Source organism: Ursus americanus, chromosome 2, assembly GCF_024610735.1.
Source record: "Ursus americanus isolate L20-20 chromosome 2, mUrsAme1.1.p, whole genome shotgun sequence".
NCBI classification, from domain to species: domain Eukaryota; kingdom Metazoa; phylum Chordata; class Mammalia; order Carnivora; family Ursidae; genus Ursus; species Ursus americanus.
The window spans coordinates 41,188,711-41,212,401 of NC_142128.1; the positions used below are offsets into that span (position 1 = coordinate 41,188,711).

At 58.9% G+C, this 23,691-nt stretch overlaps 2 protein-coding genes across 6 annotated transcripts in view; one reads left to right on the forward strand and one right to left on the reverse strand.

Moving 5' to 3' along the window:
* The first annotated feature begins 2,700 nt into the window (after positions 1-2,700).
* Positions 2,701-12,660, forward strand: CHRNB2 (cholinergic receptor nicotinic beta 2 subunit). Its single transcript, XM_045784633.2, has 6 exons — positions 2,701-2,764; positions 3,916-4,061; positions 4,244-4,288; positions 4,719-4,828; positions 5,600-6,500; positions 10,005-12,660. The coding sequence occupies exons 1-6, from the start codon at positions 2,701-2,703 to the stop codon at positions 10,173-10,175; spliced, it is 1,437 nt and encodes a 478-aa protein (XP_045640589.1). The 3' UTR covers positions 10,176-12,660.
* Positions 12,661-14,279: 1,619 nt separating this feature from the next.
* ADAR (adenosine deaminase RNA specific) overlaps positions 14,280-23,691 on the reverse strand; it is a 38,242-nt gene continuing 28,830 nt past the window's right edge. For 3 of the 5 annotated variants that reach the window (XM_087854704.1, XM_087854700.1, XM_087854696.1), the window contains exons 7-15: positions 20,884-21,106; positions 20,492-20,663; positions 19,988-20,081; positions 19,398-19,520; positions 19,038-19,171; positions 17,408-17,590; positions 17,090-17,202; positions 16,701-16,828; positions 14,280-16,601 (exon numbers count right to left, since the gene is read on the reverse strand). In XM_087854704.1, coding sequence (XP_087710830.1) covers positions 16,364-16,601; positions 16,701-16,828; positions 17,090-17,202; positions 17,408-17,590; positions 19,038-19,171; positions 19,398-19,520; positions 19,988-20,081; positions 20,492-20,663; positions 20,884-21,106 — 1,408 coding nt within the window. In that variant the 3' untranslated portion in view covers positions 14,280-16,363. The remainder of the gene's footprint in view (positions 16,602-16,700; positions 16,829-17,089; positions 17,203-17,407; positions 17,591-19,037; positions 19,172-19,397; positions 19,521-19,987; positions 20,082-20,491; positions 20,664-20,883; positions 21,107-23,691) is intronic. The other 2 variants (XM_087854697.1, XM_045784103.2) reach the window with 2 other exon arrangements.

Consider the following 23,691-nt stretch of genomic DNA (forward strand, 5'->3'; position numbering starts at 1 on the left):
TTTGAAAACTAAAAATAATACACTTGAAGCGAAAGCTGGGGAATCTGAGAAGATAGAGGCCAAGGTGAGCAGGCCGGATGGACTGTCCCGAAAGGACCCCAGGAGCAGCCAAGGGCTTCAGGCAAACACGTGACCCTCCAGTCTGTCATCCCAGAAACAAGCAACCACTCCAGAGAGATTTTCTCAAGAGAACACTCACAGCCTTCCTCAGTCACCCTGCACCCACCGGAAGAGAAAAATCCTAAGGACTAAATACATCTGCGAGTACAGCTCCCTGGCCCCCTCATTCAGGACTTGGAAATGCCCTTAAGCTACCCTGTCTTGCTGGCTTCCTCCTCTTGGAAATCGCAGCTTCCTCTGCATCACCTGCAGATGCTCAAGCACTCTTACCTTCCCCTCCTCGTGGCAGCCAAACCGTGACCTCCTTAAGAGCTGGGTGCTTTGATCACTGTATCCTCAACACCTATACAATCCTTGAAAAACAGTAGATACCCAATAAATGTTGATCTGAATTGTCGAAGGAGGGTCTTTTTCCCACCTTTGACCCTTTCATCAAATGGAGTGATTGCACATATTTCTTCTCTTTTCCTTAACACTTTTATTCTCCACTCTTCCTCACTTCCAAGATTTCTTTAGTTCTTAGGAGATCATTACATGTTTATGTAAGCATTTATCCCAGAGTTTGTGGTGCGGGTCTGTGCCCACTGCCATATGCATCACAGGGCCTGTGGCCACCCACTTCTCCTTTTCTGGTACTTGTCTTGTTTTTGCCCTTCAATTTCAGGAACTGAGGACATGTTAAATAAGTTGCTTTTTTTTTTTATAGCAGTTTCTTGGATTTATTTATTTATTTTTGATTATTTATGTATTTAATTTTTTTTACAATAAACATGCAGCATATTTGTAATGAAAATGAACACATCATCAAAAATTCATAAAACACACCCAGTATGAAGCCAGTGTGTAAGCCATCACTGAGAGTAACAGGCAATAACAGATTAAAGCATCAAGTACTAGCTGATAAGAGAAGAGAAAGCCTTATAAAGGACCTACAGCCATCATGGACATACCAACTAATATCAGGTACAGAGAAAGCAGCCATTGATTGTCTCAAGGCAATGGGCTGGTGGAGGGAGCTTTTTCTTGGAAACCATGACCTCAGTGATGTTTTACTTTAAAATAAATATCCTGATTTTCTTAAATCCAGCTTCGACCACAGTATGATTCATGTCCAAATGAGTGTGATGATACGGTGTATAGAGGAAGATTTAGCTGAGCTTTTAAAAAGGAATTTTCCCCTACACACTAGAAGATGTCGTCCTATACTGGCCCCTTATCTTAGTTGTTGAGCCCTCATGACAAGCCTGGCACTGTGCTGGTTCATGATCTGGTAGCAGAGGCAGCCACCGCCTTGGGGTGGCTCCTTCATCCACTGCACATCCTTTGCAAACATATGGCAGGACACTTGTCATAGTTCTTGGTCACATACAGCTTCCTTGAGGAAGTGACATTTCTGTCAAATGTTCAAAGTTGACTAGAAGGTGGTTGAGGGAAAACAGGTGATAAAGGAGCCAAGGGAACGACATGTTAAAAGGTCCTGGAGTGTGGAGGATGGGGCAGGGGGTGGGGTGGATAATGTCCATGATCTTGAAGACCTCACCAGTAGCTGGAGCGTGGAGCTGGGTGTAGTGGTCCAGATGAGGGTGAAGGAGTAGGCAGAGAGGGACTCAGAAAGAGCCTGGACGTGTGATAAGGCTGCTTTAGTCAGGAATCTTAGTTGTAAGTGACAAAAATCCACCAAGAGGAAACCGAAGACTTAACTGCCTTTCGTGGTCAAGACGTCATGGAGCTGTGAACCCCGGGCTCATGCTCGCTCTCCCTTGCATCAGCGTCACTCCTGGGCTGGCCTCTGAGAAATGGTCCTCTGACCCCTTTGTTACACAGAACCCAAAGACGGAGTGCAAGGGAACGGGGGTGAGAAAGGCTAATTGATAAGGGCCACTTTTCCTTCCAGTCTTGAAAGCTGCCTTCTCTTCAGGCCCCCTGGGGGAGGGCAGGAAGGCTGACCTTTGAGGGAGTTCATGGAGGTAGAGAAGGGGCAGGTGAGGGGTTCTGTTTCCGGACTCCAAAGCTGTTTGCTTTTGAAAAATAGCCGACCCACAGCCCCCTCTCTCTTTCTGGAAAGGCCTAAAATGCATTCTCTCAGCCGCATCCTGAGCCTTCCAAGGAAACAGGGCCATTTGGATTGGTAAGAGCCAACAAGGAGGGCGGGAACCCCAGGAACTCCTCCCGACTCCCGCCCCTCATTCTGGCCCTCGGTCCCCTAGCGCTAAGCGGGTCCTGACCTATTTGTCTTACTCGCGCTGCTTCTCCTCGCCCTTCTGAGTCCTTCAGGTCCCGCCCCAGAACTCTCCCGGCCGGTGAGCTAGCTGAGCAGCAGGACGTCCCACCCAGGGACCCCCTTTTTTCCTGGGCTCCGGCGCTTCCGCCTCCGGGGCGGAGACTCCTCCCCCTCACCGTCCCAGTTGTGTTCCCTGGAAGAGCGGCCGGAAAAGCGTCCGCCTGCTCCGGCCGGGGCGAGCGCGAAGCCGGCTCCCCCCGCCGCCCCGCCGCCCCGCCGCCCCGCGGCCGCCCGCGCGCAGGGCCCTTCCGGCGGCGCGGGCGCGGCTTCAGCACCGCGGACAGCGCCCCGCTCGCGGCATGGCCCTGCGCTCCGGCCCCGCGGCGCTGCTGCTGGGCTTCGGCCTCCTCGGGCTGCGCGCAGGTAAGAACCGGGCTCCAAGCTGCAAGGGGGAGCCCCAGCGGTAGACGAGTCTACGGGGGGACGCCTGGGCGACGGAGCTGGGAGGAGGACATCCCCGAAGGAGTAGGCGATGCAAGGAAGCGAGGGAGACCCGGGCAATGGTGGTGGGGAGGGCGTGGGCAAAGGGAGGGAGGAGGGAGGCGATCTCCCCAGGCTTTCTGGGGTGGCAGGAAGGCACACTCTGTGGCTGAGATGCCATTTGACTTCTCGTGAAATATTATCTCCAGAACTATATCTGGAAGGGCACCCTCCCTTAGCTCTCCATCATTTTCTGTGCCCCACACTGGGCTCCTGATTCTGGCCACTCCACAGGGGCAAGACAGGGGAGAGAAGTGACTTCTCAACTCTCTTGTAGGGTGGGACGGAAGACTTGGAAGGGAAGGCGCTCTGCCAGGCTAAGGGCCAGGAAGGAGCTCTGCGGGGTGGGGGTAGCTCTGTGCAGAGCTGCGGGAGAGACAGTCTGTGGAGGGGTGGGTACAAAGGGCTTGTGCAGCTAACCGAGCTTCCCACAACTGCATGCCATCTCCTGGGCGGGGGGCTCCCGTATGTGTGGAATTTGTGACTGAATACATGTTCTGAGGCCCAGCGCAGGCAGCCCAGCATCCACTCCAACCCAGCGCCAGGGAAGGTGGGGGTGGGGTGGGGTCACAGCCCCGGTCACATGTGGAGGCGCATAATGTTACTGGTTTACATAGATGGGCCCTGACTGAGGTGGGACATAAAGAGCTGTTCCCTTTCACCTCCATCCAAAACCCTCCTTGAACTGCAGGGATCTTTTAGAAGCCATGAAAACATGAAATCGCAAGTGTTTTGAAACCACAGTCTGAGACCTTGCAGGAAGAGCAGGTCTGTACTAATCCTTGCAGAGTGGGTTTTTAGTCAGGAGACATCTGTGTGAGGCTGTCTGGTCTCCCTGGTCGGTGATCTCGGAGAAGGCTTCTCTGGGACTGGCCCTCATGGGATAACCTAAGCATCCTGCTGCATCCTTAGGGACGGAGCGGTGGCAAGCTCCTGTTCTGGCCTGGTTGCCCCACTTGCCTAGGGAGAGTGGGCTGCGAGGTGCACCCTCCTTGCCTACTTCCTTCCTTCCTGCCCCCTGCCCCCCTGCCCAGGAGTCTGGGGTACTGACACAGAGGAGCGGCTGGTGGAGCATCTCCTGGATCCTTCCCGGTACAACAAGCTCATTCGCCCAGCCACCAATGGCTCTGAGCTGGTGACGGTACAGCTCATGGTGTCCCTGGCCCAGCTCATTAGTGTGGTGAGTGCGGGTCCCAAACTCTCTGCCCAGCTACTCAAGTCAGAACAGCCAGAATGTGTTCATGTTTGTGCTTACTCCTCCGGAAATCCCAAGGCTTGGGGAGGCACGGGAAGGACCGTGGGTGGTTGCAGTGAGCCTGCAGGCTGCGGGGCCTTCTCAGCAGCTTCTCTTCTTCCCTGCAGCATGAGCGGGAGCAGATCATGACCACCAATGTCTGGCTGACGCAGGTTAGCGCTCTTCCTGCCCAGTCCACGTCCCTGGTTTGCTCTTCCCGCCTTGTTTTTGTTTTTGTTTCGCATGTGCTTTCCCTCACTTTTAATCTCCTCAAAAAAGGCAGAAAGGTATAGACTTTGGAGAGCTAAATAACTGGATCTGAAACTTGGTGCTTCCACTCACCGGCTCGGTGAGTTTGAACACGTTAAACTCTACAGGATTCGTTTTCTTATTTGTAAAATGTAGATTCTTATATCTTGGCTTAGATGTGCAAATTACGAGAGAGTATCTTACGAACCACATTTGCTGGGCCGAGAAGTCACTGTGGGGAGGGGATGGCTTTTCAAATCCTCCTCAATCCAGATTGCCTACCCTCCTCCTGTCCTTGACCTTGAGCCTCAGCAAGGTCATGGGCTTGTAAGCTTCCCTCTCTCCCTTTCCCAGGAATGGGAGGACTACCGGCTCACCTGGAAGCCTGAGGAGTTTGACAACATGAAGAAAGTTCGGCTCCCTTCCAAACACATCTGGCTCCCAGATGTGGTTCTATACAACAAGTAGGTGGCCTTGGAGCGATGGGAAGGCCGGAGGTGACCCCAGGGGTGCTCTGAGAGGGAAGGGTCCTAGGGAAAGTGAATTAGCTCATGCTGCCGGACAGAAGGGATTTCTCGCTGGCACAGACAGTGCAGGCGGACAGACCCAGACTAGTGAGGTGTAATGTGGAGAACCCCGACAACTCCAAGGTGATTTGGGCCATGGCCAATCCCCTCCTCGCCAAATCTGAGTCCCACTGCTGGGAGCCGCAGTGGGATATAGACAGGGATTGACAGCCCCAGCGCCTATACTGATTTAAGAATAGGCTTTCCTGGAGGATTGTTCAGGATCAAAGAACCTGGAGGCCCTAGCGTGTCCTCTGGGTTCTGTCCCCTTTCCTGCAATAATCCCACTTACTTCCAAGATCCCAAATCACTAGTGGGTGCATCTCCTGCTCCCACCTGCCCTGTCCCCCTCATTGCCTGGGGTTCCTTACTCTGGCCTCCCTGGCTCCCCCAACTTCTCCACTGGCGTGAGGAGCAACCCGCTTGCACAATGCATGACAAGTGGCAGACAGCCCCCGTCATCCTCCCTCTTCTGCCTCCAAAAGGCCTCACAGGCCTCCTGACCACCAACTCACCCAGATCCCCTTCTTGCTCAATTCCTGCCCCACCTCCGTATACTCCTGGATGGTTACTCTCAGACCTGGGTTTCCCCTCCTCCGGCTCAGGGCTGGCTTGATGGGTGGGGTGCAGGTATGCGTGCGCCGGGGCTCACTGCTCCTCCCTCGGCAGTGCTGACGGCATGTACGAGGTGTCCTTCTATTCCAACGCCGTGGTCTCCTATGACGGCAGCATCTTCTGGCTGCCGCCCGCCATCTACAAGAGCGCCTGCAAGATCGAAGTGAAGCACTTCCCGTTCGACCAGCAGAACTGCACCATGAAGTTCCGCTCGTGGACCTACGACCGCACGGAGATCGACCTGGTGCTCAAGAGTGACGTGGCCAGCCTGGACGACTTCACCCCCAGCGGCGAGTGGGACATCGTGGCGCTGCCCGGCCGGCGCAACGAGAACCCGGACGACTCCACGTACGTGGACATCACCTACGACTTCATCATCCGCCGCAAGCCGCTCTTCTACACCATCAACCTCATCATCCCCTGCGTGCTCATCACCTCGCTGGCCATCCTGGTCTTCTACCTGCCGTCCGACTGCGGCGAGAAGATGACGCTCTGCATCTCCGTGCTGCTGGCGCTCACCGTCTTCCTGCTGCTCATCTCCAAGATCGTGCCGCCCACCTCTCTGGACGTGCCGCTCGTCGGCAAGTACCTCATGTTCACCATGGTGCTCGTCACCTTCTCCATCGTCACCAGCGTGTGCGTGCTCAACGTGCACCACCGCTCGCCCAGCACGCACACCATGGCGCCCTGGGTCAAGGTCGTCTTCCTGGAGAAGCTGCCCACGCTGCTCTTCATGCAGCAGCCGCGCCCCCGCTGCGCCCGCCAGCGCCTGCGCCTGCGGCGGCGTCAGCGCGAGCGCGAGGCGGGCGCCCTTCTCTTCCGGGAAGCCCCCGGGGAGTCGTATTCCGGGTCTGCGCGCGGCGGGGCGGGGGCGGGCGGCTGCGGCCTCCGAGCGGCGGTGGACGGCGTGCGCTTCATCGCGGACCACGTGCGCAGCGAGGACGACGACCAGAGCGTGAGTGGCGCGGCCACGCAAGGCTAACGGGAGTGCAGGGCGCGGCCGCTGCGGCCTCCTCGGGCTCTTCTCCGTGGGCTTTCGGGAGGCGGCGCCGCGGAGGTCGGTACGGAGCTCGGTACGGAGCTCGGTACGGGCCCGAGCGGCCTGCGGCGGGCGGGACGCGGAGGAGGCCTTTCTGGCTTTGCGGCTGGCTGGTGGCCGCGACCCCAAGAGGCCCACCCCCGCTGGCCCCCCTGAGACCGGGCTGGTGACTGGTGAGCCTAGCTGTCGGCGCAAAGGGCCCTGGGTCCCTCGTGCGCCCCACTGGGGGCGGTCGAAGGTGGGCGGGGGCAGAGGCCCAAGTCCACAGCCGTTTTCTGCGCCTTTGGGACAGCCTGGTGAATTGTGGCGGAGGGGCAGGCGGAGGTGGGGTCTTCCCAGAGCAGCCCCCCGCCTGTGCGCACCCCCGGCTCTTTCCGTCGCGGCGCCGCGGAGAGGGACCCCGGGAACCCCGAGCCCGCGCAGGGCAGAGTGCTACGGGCCGGCAGCGGTCAGCGGTCAGCCATCAGCCTTCGGGTACCGGGCGGGGTCCGGGCTGTGGCTCGGCAGTGGTTGCCATAGTGACCGGCCAGGTTTCCGCTAGGATGCAGCAGTTCGGATTTGGTGGGGGGAGGAAGGGCGGCTCCAGCACCACCGCTTGGGGGGTAGGGGTGGGGGCTTGAGAGCCTGGCGTTTCCGTTCCCCGGGAGGTCAGGACCGCGGTCTGGAGCTGGGGCTTGGCCCGGGAGCAGCGTACGTGCCTGATGGGCGGAGGGTGGGACCAGCACGGGGGAGACGCGGCGGGCGAGCGCGGGGGCTTAGCCGCCGCGGGTCCCGCCCCCGCCGCTTCCTGCCGCAGTCCTCTCGGTGCTCGGTGCTCGGTGCAGTGGCCTACTTGGACGCCGCACCGGCACATCCAAGCCCCAGTGCTCCATCTACAGCCCCACCACCGGCTCGCTTCTCCTGCGGTCTCCCCATCTTACAGTAAATGGCATCGCCGTCCACCCAGTGGTTCAGACCAAAAACCTGGAGTGATTCTTGACTCTCCTCTCTCGCACCTCCCCCACCGTCCAGATCAGCGGAAGTCCTGCCCTGTGTTCACAATTTCCAAAAGACTCAGCTGTTTCTTTCCGCATCGCCTCTCCGGGCTACTCCCCCGGCTCTTCCCGGACCGGGGCCGAGCCCCCTGGTCGTCTCCCTGAGTCAGCTCTGTTCTCCATCCAAATGCACGATGTGTCCTTCTCACCTTGTGCCTTCTCCCTTGCTCAGGTCACTGGCTTACTTGGCCGACTAGTCCCAGCGAGCAAAACTCTGTCCTACCTGAGGATGTTTGCACACATTGGTCTCTTGCCTGGAATGCTCTTCTTTTTTTCTTTTTAGAAAGTATTACTGGGGCACCTGGGTGGCTCAGTCAGTAAGCATCCGACTCTTGATTTTGGCGCAGGTCATGCATGAGCTCAGGGTTGTGGGATTGAGCCCCATACCTGGCTGCACTTAGTGGGGAGTCTGCTTGAGATCCCCCCCCAGCTCCCAGCTTTCTCTCTCTCAAGTAAATAAATTAAAGAAAAATATTATTACTATTAATGTTTGCTCTCCTGTTTGAGAGTAAGTTGCAGACATTGTGACCCTTTATCCCGAATACTTTGGTGTGTCTGTCCTGAGAATAGGGATGTTGTCTTGCATAACCAGGATCAATGATCAAATTCAGGAAATTCAACATCCATATAATATCTTTAACTGATAGAAAATCCATATTAAAAGTTTTCCAGGGGCGCCTGGGTGGCTCAGATGGCCTCCTGGTCCTGGGATTGAGCCCCATGTTGGTCTCCTGGCTCAGTGGGGAGTCTGCTTCTCCCTCTCCCTCTGCCTCTCCCCCTGCTCATGCTATTTTTCTCTCAAATGAATAAATGAAATCTTTAAAAAAAAATGTTTTCCAACTTTTGGGGCACCTGGGTGGTGCAATCAGTTAAGCATCTGACTCTTGGTTTCTGCTCAGGTCATGATCTCAAGGTTATGAGATGGAGCCCCGCATCTGGCTCTGTGCTCAGCTTGGAGTCGGCTTGAGATTCTCTCTCTCCCTCTGCCTACCCCCGCCGCGTGCACCCACTCACTCTCAAACAAATAAATCTTAAAAAAAAAAGTTTCCCAGCTTTCAGAGTAATGTGCTCTGCAGCGCTTCCCAGCCTCATCCAGGATCTCGGATTGCATTCAGTTGTCCTGCCTTCTTTCGATCTGGAACAATTTGCGGGCTGGCCTAAGGGCCCTCAGTTTGGGTTTGTCTGATTGTTTCTTTCTTTGCTTTGTTCCTGCCATGGCTGGCTCCTTCTTACCTGTCCAATGTGACCTTCAGTGTCCCTTCCTCAAAGAGGCCATCCCAGACCACACCCTCCGTGTCTCTCAGTTCTTTGTTTCTTCATCAGCGTCTGCCAGCGTGTAAATTTCATTCTTGCTTATTTGTGCCCCTTTCCCTCCGTGGACGATAAGCCGCAGCCCACGTTTGTCTTGCTTTTGGTCACGGCTCGTGCCTGGCATGGTGCCAGGCCCGTGGCAAGCACAGGTGTGGCATGCATAAGCCGTCAGTCTGCAGCCGACCGAATGAAGGTGCACAGCGACCTCCTTCGTGGCTCCCAGGTGCACTCAGGCCCGAGTGGGGCAGACCCGTGGCAGCTATCAGACCCCGACGGTATCCTCTTTCCGACGGAGTGATCACATCTGGGGACCAGCCCTCCCTCTCTGGGGACCGTGTGCTGGAGGTGGTGCTGCCGGGCGGGGTTCCCCAGGCAGTCACGGGAGGAGGGAGGCCTGCAGAGCCAGGCATGCAGTCAATAATTGGACACCCATTCACTGGCACTCTGTCACTGATGCTGGGATTGCAAAATGAATCAGCTAGTGTCCCTGTCATTTAGGAACTTGTAGCTGGTTGGGGTGGGGGTCGGGTGGCAGCCATGCAAATTGAAATGGTGAGACAGTGCAGTGAAAATACTGTGATCGAGATGTGTCCACATGCTGAGGGAGTCCAGAGAGGACAACGGTTTGCTCTGATCAGGAGTGTCAGGAAAGATCACTTCAGAGAAGAGGTAACATTTGATTTGGGCTTTAAAGGATGTGTAGGAGTTCACCAGGCAGAGAAAGGGAAGACCAGAATTCTAGACAGAAAGGCGACTCAAAGGCACAGAGACTTGAGAGCACACGTGGGGCTTTGGTAAGTCGGGGTCAGAGGGTGGAAGAGGGTGGTAAGTAGGCGTTTGTCATGGGTGGGTCGTGGATCCAAACTTAGGACTTTTTGGATGGGTCCTGGAGGCCGTGGGGCCCGTGGAGGTTCTAAGCAGCCAAGTTTGGAGCCATGCTTTGGAAGAGTCGCTGTGGGGTCATGGAGGGAGAGGAGTGAGGTGCGTGTGTGTAGTGAGACCAGCCCGTTTCCATTTCACTCCTGTCCTGCATCATGTGACTGATCCCCCGGCCTCCTTTGTCTCCTCTGTCCAGGTGAGTGAGGACTGGAAGTATGTCGCCATGGTGATCGACCGCCTCTTCCTCTGGATCTTTGTCTTCGTCTGTGTTTTTGGCACCGTTGGCATGTTCCTGCAGCCTCTCTTCCAGAACTACTCCACGGCTACCTTCCTGCACGCAGACCACTCGGCTCCCAGCTCCAAGTGAGGCCCCCCCCAGCTCCTCGCGGCTTCAGCCCTTGGCCTCAGTGGACTGTAGTTTTGGGCAGAGGAGGGACTAGTGAGCTACAGGCGGAGTGGGCACCGCCGCGGACCCAGGCTTTTCCGCCCCCTGAGCCCCTCCCAGCACCACTGGCAGCAGGCGGCCAGTGCGCCCTGGCGGCTGGACCCACTGCCGGCCTGTCTTCTTACAGCAGCCAGACGGGAGTGCTGCTGGCCCAGCGTGGAGGCTGAGGAGTGGAGATGTTGGGCCTTCCGCTCTGAGGGAAGTGCGATGGGGGAGGGGCCAGGTTGGGGCAGAGTCCCAGGGCCTCTGGCCCCGTGCTGAGCTGACACAGTGTGGTGGTCTGACATCATAGGAGCTCAGAGCGACCCGGCTCAGCCCCCACCGAAGGACAGTGTCTGGGCTGGCGGGCCTGTCCAGGGGCTCATCTGGAGCTGTGATCAGACCTTCGGGGGCCCTTTGGCCCAGTCCCGCAGCCCCTTGCTTCTGTGGGCTACAGAGCCCAGCCCCAGGTCCTGGCACCCCTGCACTTCCCCCCACGTCCTTTCTTTTGGGGCGGGCCAGGCCGGGCATCAAGCCCCTGAGTTTGGAGTCTTGCGGTGACCTGCTTGGAGCCCAAGGCCAAGTCCTCCAGCTGTGCACACGACATGAGCTGTTGGCTGTCTCTCCCCACCTGAACTGACCGGCTCTTTGGAGTCAGGAACGTAAAGCTGTAGCTTTCAGCAGACCTAGCCGTCCTGCCACAGCAGAGGGGGCCAGGTAGGAGAGAGTCAGCCCCCCCACCCCCCTGGCCAACCCCCCAAGCAGACCTGAGCTGGGTGGAGCAGAACCTTGTTGCCGCCGTCGTTGGCTCCTCAGAAAGCATGGTCTTTGCTTCTGTCCTGTCGGCGGATAGAGGCGGTTTCCTGACACTGCTCCCAGGGACCAGCTGGGGGCCACCTGGCCTTTTAGCTTAGGAAACAGACCTCTGACGGACCTGTTGCCCCCACCCCTGCCACGTGACTGGCTCTGATTTGTGGTCCCAGCCTTTCCTCAGTGCCAGCAGGTGACCAGTCACAGAGCAGCCAAAGGGCAGGCCGACTCAGACCACGCTGTCCTCTGGAGTCCAGCTGGACTCCCGCTTCTGCAGGCGTGGGAGAGGTGGGAGTGGTGGTGACGGGCTGGGGGGGACCAGACACTGTCGGTTTGGGTTTTAGTCCTGACTCACACCGGCTTGCTCAGCCCCTGGGAGCAAGTCCCTTTGCCTCTCTGGGCCTCAGCGACCTCATCTCTGAAATGGGGACAGTTGTGAGGAGGAAGCCCAGTCTGTACTTGATGGAGACTTGACGAGTGTGCAGTCCGGAGGTGGGCAGAGCTGGGGGCAGTGGGCTCACCTGACTGTCCTGGCAGCCTTCCTCGCACGCCCTTCCTCTCCTTCTCTCTTCCTTGACAAACTGAGTCCCGTGAGCCAGGGTGGGGGTCTGGGGAGCCGGGGACTGAAGGAGCACAGCCGAGAGGAACTTCCCAGGGGCTGCTCGGTGGGTCTGACAGCTGTGGCTCTCTGGAGTGCCTTCAGCAAAGCGTCGTTCTGTTCCTGTGCTGAGCTCCTCCCCAGACAGGTGTGTGCTCGGGGCCTCTGGGCTGATGTCGTCTTGTCCTGGCTGTGGACGCACAGCCGGCCGCAGGGCAAGATGTGCCTCAGCGCATTTCCCCACCTGCGGATGGGGGACCTCTCTTCTGAGCAGGCATCTCGGCACTGCGGAGACCCCCCTCTTCTAGGGCAGCAAACTGAGAGTTGACTGTGTTATGTCTGGACCCCCTGCAGATTCATAGCCCTGGGGACCCGAAGAGCAATTGGAAAGGAGCCCTCCCTCTGGAGGGCGGGGTGCCAGCCCGAGGCCCTGGTTTCTGGCTCTCCCGGGTTCCTTGCTGCGGCCTGGGCCATGTGACTGTGCTTGTCCTTGCTTTGAGTACTTCCTGCAAGGGGCTGTTGTCCAAGTAAGTCACCAAAAATGCTTGAGGGCCTGAAGGCCAGCAGCTTGCCCAGCTCTCAGTGAGCCTCTGACATGTAAGGAAACCGAGGCCTGGGAACTGCTGCCTGACTTGGGACAAGCATTGTCCCTTCGCTTCCTTTGGTGTTGGCAGGAGCTCCCTGCCCCTTCCATGGGGGCCTATCTTTGGAGAGAATCAGGTGCCCAGTTCAGTGTCCCCAAGCTGGAGAGGGCGGTACAGACCCTGGACTGAAGCCTGAGCGAAGTGGGCTTGGGAGGGGCTGCTGAGGAAGCGATCGGGCGTTGTCTCCGTCCGAAAACCGCTTTGTCCTATAAGCGGGCCTGTGCAGACTGCTGTGACGGTTGGTGCCACAGCAGGAGGAAAACAGTTTCTTGGTGGCGAGGCGTCTAATACTTCAACAGCTGGACTAAGTCATTGAAAACTTGAAAGCAAACAGGACACGGCTGCCTCCCAGCTGGCCTGCTCTGCAGAGGAAGCCTGTCCGTGCAGGAAGGGCAAGAGGCAGGGAATGCTCTGGGCAGGCTAGGGGCTTGACTCCTGTCTCCTCCCAGCCCCAGGCCTTTGTTCCGCACAACAGCCTGCGGGGAAGGGGCCCCTGTCAACAGGAGACTCGTGCAGAGCCTCTCTGAGCTGCCTGCACGGCTGGGCCTTGAGGCGGGCTACGGGAAAGCAAGGGGCACCTCTGATTTGGTCCCTGGCCAGAGTGCACTCAGCTCCAGCTCTCAGCCTCTGCTTCCAGGTGCCCGGGCCACGGCCACGTCGTCCCTCAGCCCAGCAGGTGCCAGGTGGTCACCTGCCCAGGCCGGAACGAGAATTAGCAGCACGTTTCCATGTTTGTCCCAACAGGCCCGAGGGGCCAGGGTGAATGTCACATGGCTCCTAAGGGACTGTAGGTCTAGGAGTCGTCGCTAGGATGCCTCACTCACCCACCCCCAGAGTCCCCCCCCCACCGGCCTTGGCCCCCCTTGTCTGTGCTTCTGGAATATTCGCACTGGTCTACCCACTCCAGGCCAGACTCCTTAGGAACTCAAGATTCTCGTAAAGAAATTTGTTTCCAAACACGTCTTGTCTCTCTTATATTTGGGGGCCAGGGTTGGCAAATTTGGGAAACTGGGGGGAGGATGCTAGAGAAATTGGACTCATGAGGCATGAAAGACAGTACAAGAGTCTGAAGGTCGGCGGGAACTAATTGCTGTGATTGGTGCCTTACAAGGGCGCTGGTCAGACGGGAAAGAAATGGCCCAATGGCTGGGCCGAGAGCAGACGGAGCCCAGAAATAGCTCCTGGGGGGCCTCTTAAAGGGCCCTGGAGGCAGGGTCGGCTGGGGTCTCCTCACAGCTCGGGTGCACGGGGAGGGCAGGGCTGTGGTCTGTGCAGAGGCCGCACCTGTCCCCAGAACCCTGGTTTGCTCTGCGCCCAGACCTGGTGGCGGCATGTGGCCCCTGGCGGAAAGCAGGGTAAGGAGCCGACGGACACTGCTCCTGTGGGCAGCCCTGCGGCTGAGGGCTCCCAGTATGTCCTGGGGGGGGCAGACATCCAGCTGACTCAGCCCTGGGTCCCGGGGGGTCATGAATGTCGCCCCCACACAGCTGTGGTCCTTAATGTGCCCCCGAACTCGTCACTGGCCCTCCTGGCCTCAGCTGTCCCATCTGTCACGGACGGGGAAGGAGGCTTCCCTGTGACTTTGTGTCCTCTGGGAGGACAGTGTTTCTAAAAAGTCAGGGACGAATGTGGTGGAGACTCTGACCTGAATCACAGTGTGGGAAGGGGCACAATCTCTGTGAAAGTCACGCGGAGAAATATCCCAGTGCCTTCCCTTGAGACTGTAGCCCAGCCGATGCTGGGCCCACCGAGACCCTGTTCTGAACGTGCTGGGGGGCGGGGGCTGGACAGAGCACGCCTGGTGCGTGCGATTTGGGGGGTGGTCTCAGAGAAGGTTTCCCTGCTCCGAGGACAAGGTGTTAAGCTGTGGGCTGTGTTGGGGCACTGGGGGTGTGCAGCCCGTGGCAGGCAAAGGGCGGCCCTGTCCCCAGAAACCGCAGGGCCACGGCCCCCTCTGCCCCCATCCCTCCCCCCGGGAAGCCAAGACTGGAGACCTAACAATTCAGGTTCTCTTTATTTATGAGGAATGTATATTAGTTACGGTTATCAAGGGACACATCAAAGCGGAATCGAAGACCCGAATGCAACCGCGGGGCGCCCAGTCTGTGCTTGGGCTCTTCCCATCTGCTCTTGGAGTCGCACCAGGACCCAGACCAACACAGTCGCTCCACGTGAGTAAAGGAAATAGCTTCGAGCAGCGACAATTTTCACAGGTGATTACTCAGAATGCACAACAGCCACAGTTCAGACAAATCAGCTACAAAGATCATTTAAAAAAAGGAAGAAGGGCGTCCTGGTTACTAAGAACAAAGACTGGACAAGAAAGTAGAGCGCTGTGCGAGGGAGCTCTGTCCCTCCAGTCCTGGGGGCCGCGGCTGAGCCCCCTTCCTACAGCAGAAGCCGGGGCATCTCATCTGACCTTGGGGCGAGCGGGCCTTGGCCATTTTGAGGGCCCCTGGGCTCCCGGTCCGAGCTCTGCTGGGGATCCTAACACCCGAGATGGAGCAGAGGGTCTGAACGTTCCGCGGGGTCAGCAGGCGAGACCCTCCAGCCTGAAGAACCAGGGGACAGGCTGCCTCTGGCAGGTACGTGTGGCGGGACAAGGACCCCCCCCCCCCCCAGAAGACAGGCACCGTGTCCCCACCAGTTCCTTGGGACACCTGGCTGTTCCACAGAGACATCTTTAGTATGCTTTAAAAAAACTTGGGTGTTTTTTTAAAATTTTGGTCAATTTTTGGTCAAAAGCACAGAGGGAATAATAGCCCACAAGAACTGAAGTGTGAGTGTGGGCGTATCTACCACTGCAGAGGGGTCCAGACGGGGCTGCCTGGTGGCAGGGAGTGGGGCGCCAGGCAGGAGGGGCGACCATCTGAAAGCCTGGCCCTGAGCGCCGTCGGGTGGACACAGACGTGGCTCTGGTCTGGCTGACGCAGGCGCGGAGCCGGGCTCCAGAGAGGCTAGCCTGAGGTGTAGACGGGGGTCCCACCTCACATGGTTTTGGCTGCTGTCGGGCGCCAACCCTGCACAGACTCCCTTACAGGCCTTCTGAAGCCGTCTGGCAGATAGAAGCACTTGCATCAATGAAAAATTAGGTCTGATTTTAAAATCTGTGCAATTATAGGTTCTCTGTAGCATTTTAAAAACTCCTAATGAACCCATGACTTGGTCAGCTCTCCCTGGTGTCACGGTCACGAGAAAGATACCGGGCGGTGCCGTGATCTGACCCAGCATGATTGTTCTGCCCTTCCTCTCAGTCCTGATTATCTGAGCAGAAAGGACTTGGGTGCAGGACCTCCCCCACCCGTGGGGTGGGGTCTGTGGCCCTGCTCTGCCCCACCGGCAGCATGAATCCCCAGGAATGGCTCGGAGGACAGCCGGGGGTGCGGAACTGTGAGGCCGGTCCGGGCCGTTGGTGTCACCCCCCCCCAACCCCAGGCTCTGCTCCTGCAGGCGCGAGCCCTAGGCCGTGCCAGCCCCCTCTGCTGCCCAGCCCCCAGCACCCCCTGCTCACTAAAGTGCAAGACCCAAAGGTCACCGGGCGCCCCCTGCAGACCCCGAGGCACCCAGCCCGGTGATGAACTGACTGCACTTGTGAACTCCTGCTCTCATACCTGTGTCACCGAACTCTTGAAGTTCACCTCTTACCCTCTTGGAGGAAAAGGAGGAACTTAACAATCATAAGAAGGGAATCGCAAAAGGGCGGAAGGGGACGGGGGACCCGCGGAGTCCGCCAACGAAGCCGCTGGCCCTGACGGGACTCCGCATGGACCGGGCCGACCCAGACGGTGAGAGGTTGGTGCAGCAGACACGAGGGGGAGGAAGTGGAAACCAAAGTGGGGCTGAGCGGGAGACACTTGGTGGTGGGCAGGAAGGGAAGACGTGCCTCCCTCCCCGGGCGAGGGCAGGGGGTGGGCAGGCGGGCCTGGCCCCCGGCAGAAGCAGGGCACACAGGAACGTAGCTTCCAGTGTCCCCAAGGCGCTTCCACCAAAAGAAAAAGGAGAGGAAAGGAACGGCCCCCCAGACGGACGTGGTGAGGAAAGGTACGGCCCACCTGTGTTGCCCCCCAGCCCCCGGCCCCTCACACGGGGCAGAGGTAGAAGTTCTTCTCCTCCTGAGGCTTGCTGAGCCAGTTCCCGTAACCCATGTCCTTCAGGCTCTTCTTGAAGTAGTTCTTGGCCACCTCGTAGTCCCGGGCGGCTCTCTTGGCCTCGCCGTAGGACAGTCTGAGGAGGTCCCTGCGGCACCGGAAGGAGCAGAGTTTCTTGAACAGGAGGAAGATGTTCTTCTTGGAGACCCGGGACAGTTCGTTCCGCGGCCTGCAGGAACAAAAGCGCTCAGTCCCCCGGGGAGCAGAGGCGGGGGGGCGGGGGGGCACGTGGGCCGGGGCTGGGGTCCCAGACCGGATGGCTCCTCACCCGTCCACGGTGCCCCTGGTCCCGTCCAGGATCTCCAGGTCATAACCGTCCGCCAAGCACCAGTTGACGCTCGTCTCCTTCGTCTTCCCCGACTGTCTTTTGGAGTCGTACACACTGACGCGGCCAACCTAGGGGCCCCGGGGGCGACAGGGGAAAGATGGAGACCTTCCAGAAGGTCCTGCCGCGGGGACTTGGGATCTTCCCCCTCAGCTAGGATTCTGTTTGGCAAAGACTCTGGTCGTAGGAACCCCGGCTCAATTCGGTCGGGTCCCAGACTAAGAAGCAAGCCCTTGGCGTCCAAGGGGACAAAGGGACCAGCTCCCGGGACAGCTGCGGACGCTCCTTCCCCGCTCCCCGCGAACTCAGGGAACGTGGAGGGTCTACAGCACCTTGGGGTGGTTGACAACGAAGGGGGGCCGCAGCCCGTCCTCGAAGGCACTCCCGTCTCTCGTCACGCGGCAGCATATGGCCCGAGTCAGATGTCCCTGGCTGAAGAGGTAACCTGCCCAGGAAAGGGAGGCGCGCACCTGCGTCTGCCCGGGGCCTGCCGCGGGGCGGGGGCGCGGGGCGGGGGCGCGGGGCGGTGCCAGTGGGCGCATGGCCCCACGGACGCAGGCACGACATTTCGGGCTCCGGGGGGGGGGGGGCGCCCCACGAGGAAGCCCAGACCCGGCCGCTGGAGGCCGCGGCGGTTCCGGGGCCCTTACCCAGCGTAACGGACTTGAGGTACACAGGCTGCAGGAAGTGTGTCAGCAGTGCCCCCTGCAGGCCGAGCACGTTCCAGCGCAGGATCTTGTCGCTGCAGGACATGGTGCGCAGTCTCTCCCCGAGCCGGATGCCGTCCCACGTGGGCACGATGTCGCTGGACTCCACTGGGATCGTGCCTTCCCCTGTGGAGGGACTCGGTCAGAGCCACTCCCCGGCGTGGCATTTAGACCCCTCACACGGGCGCCAAAGCTGCGCACAGTCAGGCCTCACAGATCCCATAGCACCTACTACGTGCTGCAACCGTGGGAAGCAAGACCGGGAGGTCCTGGTGCTCCTGGAACGTTCGTGAGGGTGAGGGGCAGAAAGGGACAGAATGACAGACACCAAGCAGAGCAATACAGACAAGGACTCTGAACAACATGCTCAAAGGCTCGCAGGGAGTGATGGTGGCCGATGGGGTAGGGGGACCTCCAGGAACAGAATTGCCAGGGTAGCAAAGACACCAAGGAGAAGCAACAGCTGAGTAAGACAGTTTCAGACACCGAAAACAGCACGAGCAAAGGCCCTGAGGCAGCGACACGTTCAGCTGTCCATGTTGCTGACAGCCAGTGGGCCTGAGCCACGTGCGTGTGTGTGCAGGCCTGGCTTTCATGTGAAGTGCGGTGGGAAACTATTATAGGGCACTGTTTTGTTGTTTTAAATAACAGTTTTATTGATATAATTCACCCATTTAAAGTGCACAGCTCAATAGTTTTTAGTATATTCATAGGGTGTGCAACCCTCCCCACAGTCAAATTTAGAACCTTTCATCGCCCTCAAAAGCAGCATCGCCACGTGTGCCAATCCTCCCAGCCCAGGCCCCAGGCAACCACGAATCCACTTTGTTTCTACAGGGTTGCCTGCTCTATATTCCTGGCGTTTCCTATAAACGGAGCCATGAAAACGCAGGACCTTTAGCGACTGGCTGCTTTTTCGGGTCTCATCTGTGTTGTCACACCGTTATGGCCCAGTGCGACCACACCACGTGGATAGCCCCGTTTGGTTCGCTCAGCAGTGGGTAGACACTGGGGCGGCTCCCACTCCCTCGCTGTTATGAACACACATGCACTGGTCTGTTATCTTGGGGACGTGCCCTGGAGCAAGCTGCTGGGTCCTGGGCAGCTCTGTGGGTTTCGAGCAGGGAGGACACCTGGCCTGAGGGCAAGGGTTGGCCGTGAGGAGAAACCCCCCCCAAGGGCCCTGGAGGAGAAGGAGCTGGCAGATGGGAGGGAGCCGCGCACCTGGCGCCCACCTCTGTCACTCCTTGCAACTTGGTCCCACATTCCTTCCGCTCCCCACCCAACCCAAGTGGTCCCACCCACCCCCTGGCCGGAAGAATCAATGGGAAAGTGAGTCCCACCCTTCTGTTTCCAGCCGGGCTCTCTGCCCTGAGCGCTAGGTGGGTACCTCTGCTTCCCACCTGACTTGCAGATCTCCCCAGCTACCAGATTCCAAGTGGCATCTTGGCCTTCCTACAGCCCATCCCTGTCCCCGGGCCACCGCCTCCCGGCAGCGAACGGCAGAAACCTGATGGGGCCAGGGCTCTGCAGAGCTCTCCCATGGCAAAGAGGGAGGGCTCGTGTCACTCACCGTTCTCCACCTTGGTGCGCAGCTTGCCTTGTTTGGGGTTCTCGAAGACGGGGTAGTGGCGGGAATCTGAGCTCTCCACGGCACGGTCGCTGCAGGACTTGTCAAAGAGGGCGCCGTCCCCACACGGGGCCGTGCTGCAGAACAGGGTGTCCGTGAAAGCTCACCTGTGCAGGGGGCCCCCAGTTCCGGGGGCTCGAGAACACAGCCCGATGTGGTGGGGCTTTTCCTGCAGCCTCCTGCGGGCTGCTGAGCTGAGTGTGGCCCACGGAATGGCTCGACTGATGGGCCAGGACAGCGTTTGGACACCCCACCCGCGAGCCCAGCAGGGCCTGCTCTGAAGGCAGCACAGACCATACAGACCTGATGTACAGATGGAACGACACCGTCTTTTTTATTTGGAGCTTTTCTCCTCCCTTCGCAGGCTCAAATATACTCTCCTTCGCAGTCTGGGGGTTGTATTTCATCAGCTCGCTGTAGAGGAACCTACGAGGGGAACTCTGGCTAGGAGGACTGCTGGGCTCCCGGGAACCGCAGCGGTTTCTGTGACCCGGCCCCAAGGAGGCAAAAGCCCGGGACATGCGGGCCTTCCACGGTTTCTCATGAGGAAGAGGTGATGGGAACCCTCCGCCAGAGGCCTCGACACCTCGGAAAGCAAAGCCAGCCTCTTGGGTTAGTTTCGTGTCCACCCCTTCACGGGATAAAGACCAGTGGGCTGGCAGGCAGAGCGGGGTGGGCCCCGGAAGCAGAGGGAAGGCTTCTGTGCCCCTGCAGCCCTGAGGACCAAGAGGTCCTGGTGCGTTTCTGAGACAGTTGGAGGGAAGAGGGACGGCTGCAGATAGCAGGCTCCACGGCGGCACGGCCCGAGTCCCGGAGGGGTCAGGCGTGAGACGGGCGCACAGGCCCGGCTGGCAAGGCAGGCCTGCCCACCGGTGGCCCCCACGCTCACCCACCTGATGAAGCCCCTGCGGGAGATGATCTCCGCGTGGCAGTCATTGACCGTCTCCCCCTTCAGGCTGAGGGAGTCACCCTTCACACAGCGGTTCCCTGGAAGGCGTGGAAAGCAAATGGGATCTTTCCCAGAGAAGTGATGACGAACAGGACAGAGCTGTTTGGCTTTTTCTTTTTCTTTTTTGGAAGGAGAACGGAGCACGAGTAGGGGGGTGCAGGGTGGGGGGACGAGCAGACTCCCTGCTGAGTGCAGAGCCCGCTTCCAGATCTCGGGGGCTGGACCCACCACCCAGAGATGGGGACCCTGAGATCACGACCTGAGCCCAGGCGCTCCGGGGTGACAGAGGTGGTTCGTGAGGGGCTGAGGACGGAGCCAGCCTCCGGTACCAACCCCGCCTCCCGCACCCCTTCCCGGTCCGCGCGGATGGTGGCCACGGAGAGCCGCAGAAGGGTCCGGGCTCCCGCCTCAGCGCACCCACACGGCCCTCAGGGAGGGCCTCACTGACCTGTCCCTAGGCTGACCACCACCCCCAGGTCGTCGGAGGCCTTCTTCATGATGACGGCGGCCAGGATCTTGCGGCCAAGCAGGGAGGGCTGGAAGCTGTTGGTGAGTGCGTTGAAGCAGCGGTGGCTCAGCATGGCGATCTGGTCGTGGAAGGTGCTGCCGCTGAGGGGGAGCTGTGGGCACAAGGCTGCGTCAGGGCGCCGTGCGGGCCGGCCGAGCACCCTCGGCGGAGCCGCCTCTCCCTCTCACACGCGCTGGCCCAGCTCTGCGTGCCCGCGGCACGAGCGGAAGCCCAGGACTGCGTCCCGGGACAGCAAGTTAGGAGCCAACTCCACCCATAGAGGAGTCAGCAGGACCCCGCAAAGAGAGAGCACCAAAAGTAGACGTCTTAACTGTCTTTGGCTGTGCTTCTGGGGACCTTGAGAGGAGCATAGTTCTTCTGAGACTGGCCCCTGTCACTGGGGTTACCTCTGTGAAACCCATGCGCTCTGCCTTCTCGTTCTCCCCAATCAAGACGCGGAGGGCCGCATCTGCCGCTTCCTGCTTGCCTTGCTTCTTGCTGTGCGCGCAGACGGCTGGGAACCAGCGACCCCCAACTTTTGCCTGGTAAACGAACCTTTGGGATAGAAGCAGGGGATGAAGACAAGTGCCCGACCGCACGGCCGCTCCTCAGCCTCGGGCACCGTGCCTTCCGCCAGACAGACGCCCCCCGCGCTGCTCGCTACGAGCACTCTGCTCTGACCTGACTCTGCTCCGATGTCCACACACTTCAAGAGGACACTCTGGGTGAGCACTGGAGTCCCCGGCCATACCTCGAAGGTGGCCCCAGAACGGAGCAACACCATCGTGTCCTTAAACTCTGACGAGGCCCCACCGTCTGCAGACGCTGGAGACCTGCCTCGTGAAGCAAGTTCAGCAAGGACTGCACGGGGCTTAGAGAAAAATGCCAAATGGGGACTCTTCATAACTCAAGCACAAACGAGGGACACGGTCTCCCCGCTCGGATCGCTGCTGTTTAGCGCCCTGGCTCTCAAGTGCTGGATTCCGTCTCCTCATTCGCTTCCTGACTAGCCCCGCAGGACGCGCCCTGGAGCGGTCGGAGCGTCGCGGTCTGCTGTGGACAAGGGGCCGAAGCGTCCTCGAGCAGTTATTTTTGATTCCTGGAAGTCTCGGGATGGCCACGGTTGGGGGAGGGGAGAGCCTCTCGGGCACGTGAGCCGTGCCGGGTGTGGGAAGGAGGGCAGTCCAGGACACAGAGGGGAGAACGTGACGGGGCACCCACCAGTCGGGGTTTCGAGAATCCTCGCTTCCAACCACGCCCTAAAGTGCTGGTGGGGAGCCACGTGCAGCCAAGGCTTCGTTACCAAGACTCATCGGCCCAGGGAGTTCAGCCACGCTGAGCTTCCCACTACTCCCCGCTTATCCGCGGCAGCATGCCTTCGGCCTTCCCGGCCTGCAGCGGTGTGTGGGCCGGGGGGCTAACGGAAGCTCCGTGAAGGAGGGGGACATGGCGTGAAAGATGCCGGAAAGCAGTGGGGCCAAACCGGGCAGGACCTTTCCCTGAGGCTCACGAGAATCTCAGGCCTGTTCCATGTGTTTGACAAGAACATGGATTCTATGCACGAAGATACACACACGCACACGCAGGCTCACCTCGCAGACCCGTGGGCTGGGTCCCAGACCACCGCAGTAAAGCCAACATTGCATAAAGCCAGACAAACTACACTTTCCGGTTTCCCAGTGCACAGGAAGTCATGTTCACACTACACTGAGTCTCTCAGGCATACAACATACGTACCTTAACTAAAAAATACTTTATTGCTGAAAAAAACGCTAACCATCATTTGAGCTTCCAGCGAGTTGTAATCACGGATCACAGATCACTAAATCTAATAATGGAAAATTTTAGATATTGTGAGAATCACCAAAATGAGACCTGGAGACACAGTGAGCACCTGCTGTCGGAGAAACGGCCACAACCCCTCCTTTGTAAGAAGACCTGGTACCCACGAAGCTGCCATAAGCAGAGCGCGGTGAGGGGGGCATGCCCGCGTGTGCGCCGGAACCCCCGGAAGCCGCACCGGGCCCTACGGTACCCGCCAGCCATGCTCCCCGAGCTCAGTAACCGTAAGAGCCCCACCGCTTGCCTCTTCCTGGAATGCTGGGGACAGTGAGTGAAGGAAGCCAAGACTGAAGACGAGGAGGAGGTGTGGTGGTGAGGGGCGCAGGGTGGCGAGGGGGTGCTTGCTGGGTGATTCACACCGCGGTCAAGGCCTGCTGAACGGCTGTGGCATGCAGGAGTGAGGGAGGGAGGTGGTGCACGGAAGGGGATCCAGGGCACAGGGAGGGGCAGGGTCCCACGCACCAGAGCAGACGCAGGCAGGCGGGTTTGGTGATGGAAAGATAAGGTATCTGTCATATCACTGTTGCTCTTTTCTCAAGCACGATGGAAGGGTATCGGTTTAGAGTAAGGAAGAGTTTTGGTGGAAGTCTAAATAAAGAGGGAAGGGTCTAAAATGGCTTAGAGTGGGAGACAGAATTTAGCACAAAAACAGAGTAGAGAAAATGCTGGGGAAGAGGGCCAAGGGCAGCGGGGAGCAAGAGACAGTCCCTAGGAGGGCTTTCTGCGGCCAGAGTGGAGGGGCCCGGCCTCCCGCCTTTGCCAGGTCTGCTCCCCTCCCACCGCAGGCCTCGGGGTGAACCAGCCCCTTCCCAGAACCTCCGGCTTTCTCTTAACCACCCCCAGGCCGCGGTGCAGCACCTTACCAAGTCAGACCACACCAAGCAGATTCTCAACCCATCACGCAACTCGAGCTCACTGTAACACGCACAAGACAGGAGACCTTACGTCTCCCTGTGTGATTACTGGTTCAAATCTGGCTCCTGTCCAGACAAACAGAATGCAGTCCAGAAGCATTGTCTGAATGAATGGACAAAGGAGGGAGAGCGGTTTAGAAGAGAGCAGAGGCTCCGCTGCCAGAGGCAGGAGGGGAGGGTCTGGAGAGCTGGACGTCTAAGACACAGAGCCCAAGGTTGGTCTGCTTGAAGGAGGTGAAGGGAGTGGACACAATGACCCACACTTAGGTTGTTGGCGTGAGCTACTGGGTGGACAGTGAGGTCACCTACGGAAATGGGAAGGACCAGGGGAATAGAGCGTAAGGGGCGAAACCCAAGAGTCTCCTTCAGGCAGGTCAGACTCGA

Coding starts and splice junctions, on each gene's coding strand:
- CHRNB2 (XM_045784633.2), top strand. CDS start 2,701: ATGGCCCTGCGCTCCGGCCCCGCGGCGCTGCTGCTGGGCTTCGGCCTC. Junction 2,765..3,915: donor CCTCCTCGGGCTGCGCGCAG/GTAAGAACCGGG, acceptor CCCCCTGCCCAG/GAGTCTGGGGTACTGACACA. Junction 4,289..4,718: donor CCAATGTCTGGCTGACGCAG/GTTAGCGCTCTT, acceptor TCCCTTTCCCAG/GAATGGGAGGACTACCGGCT.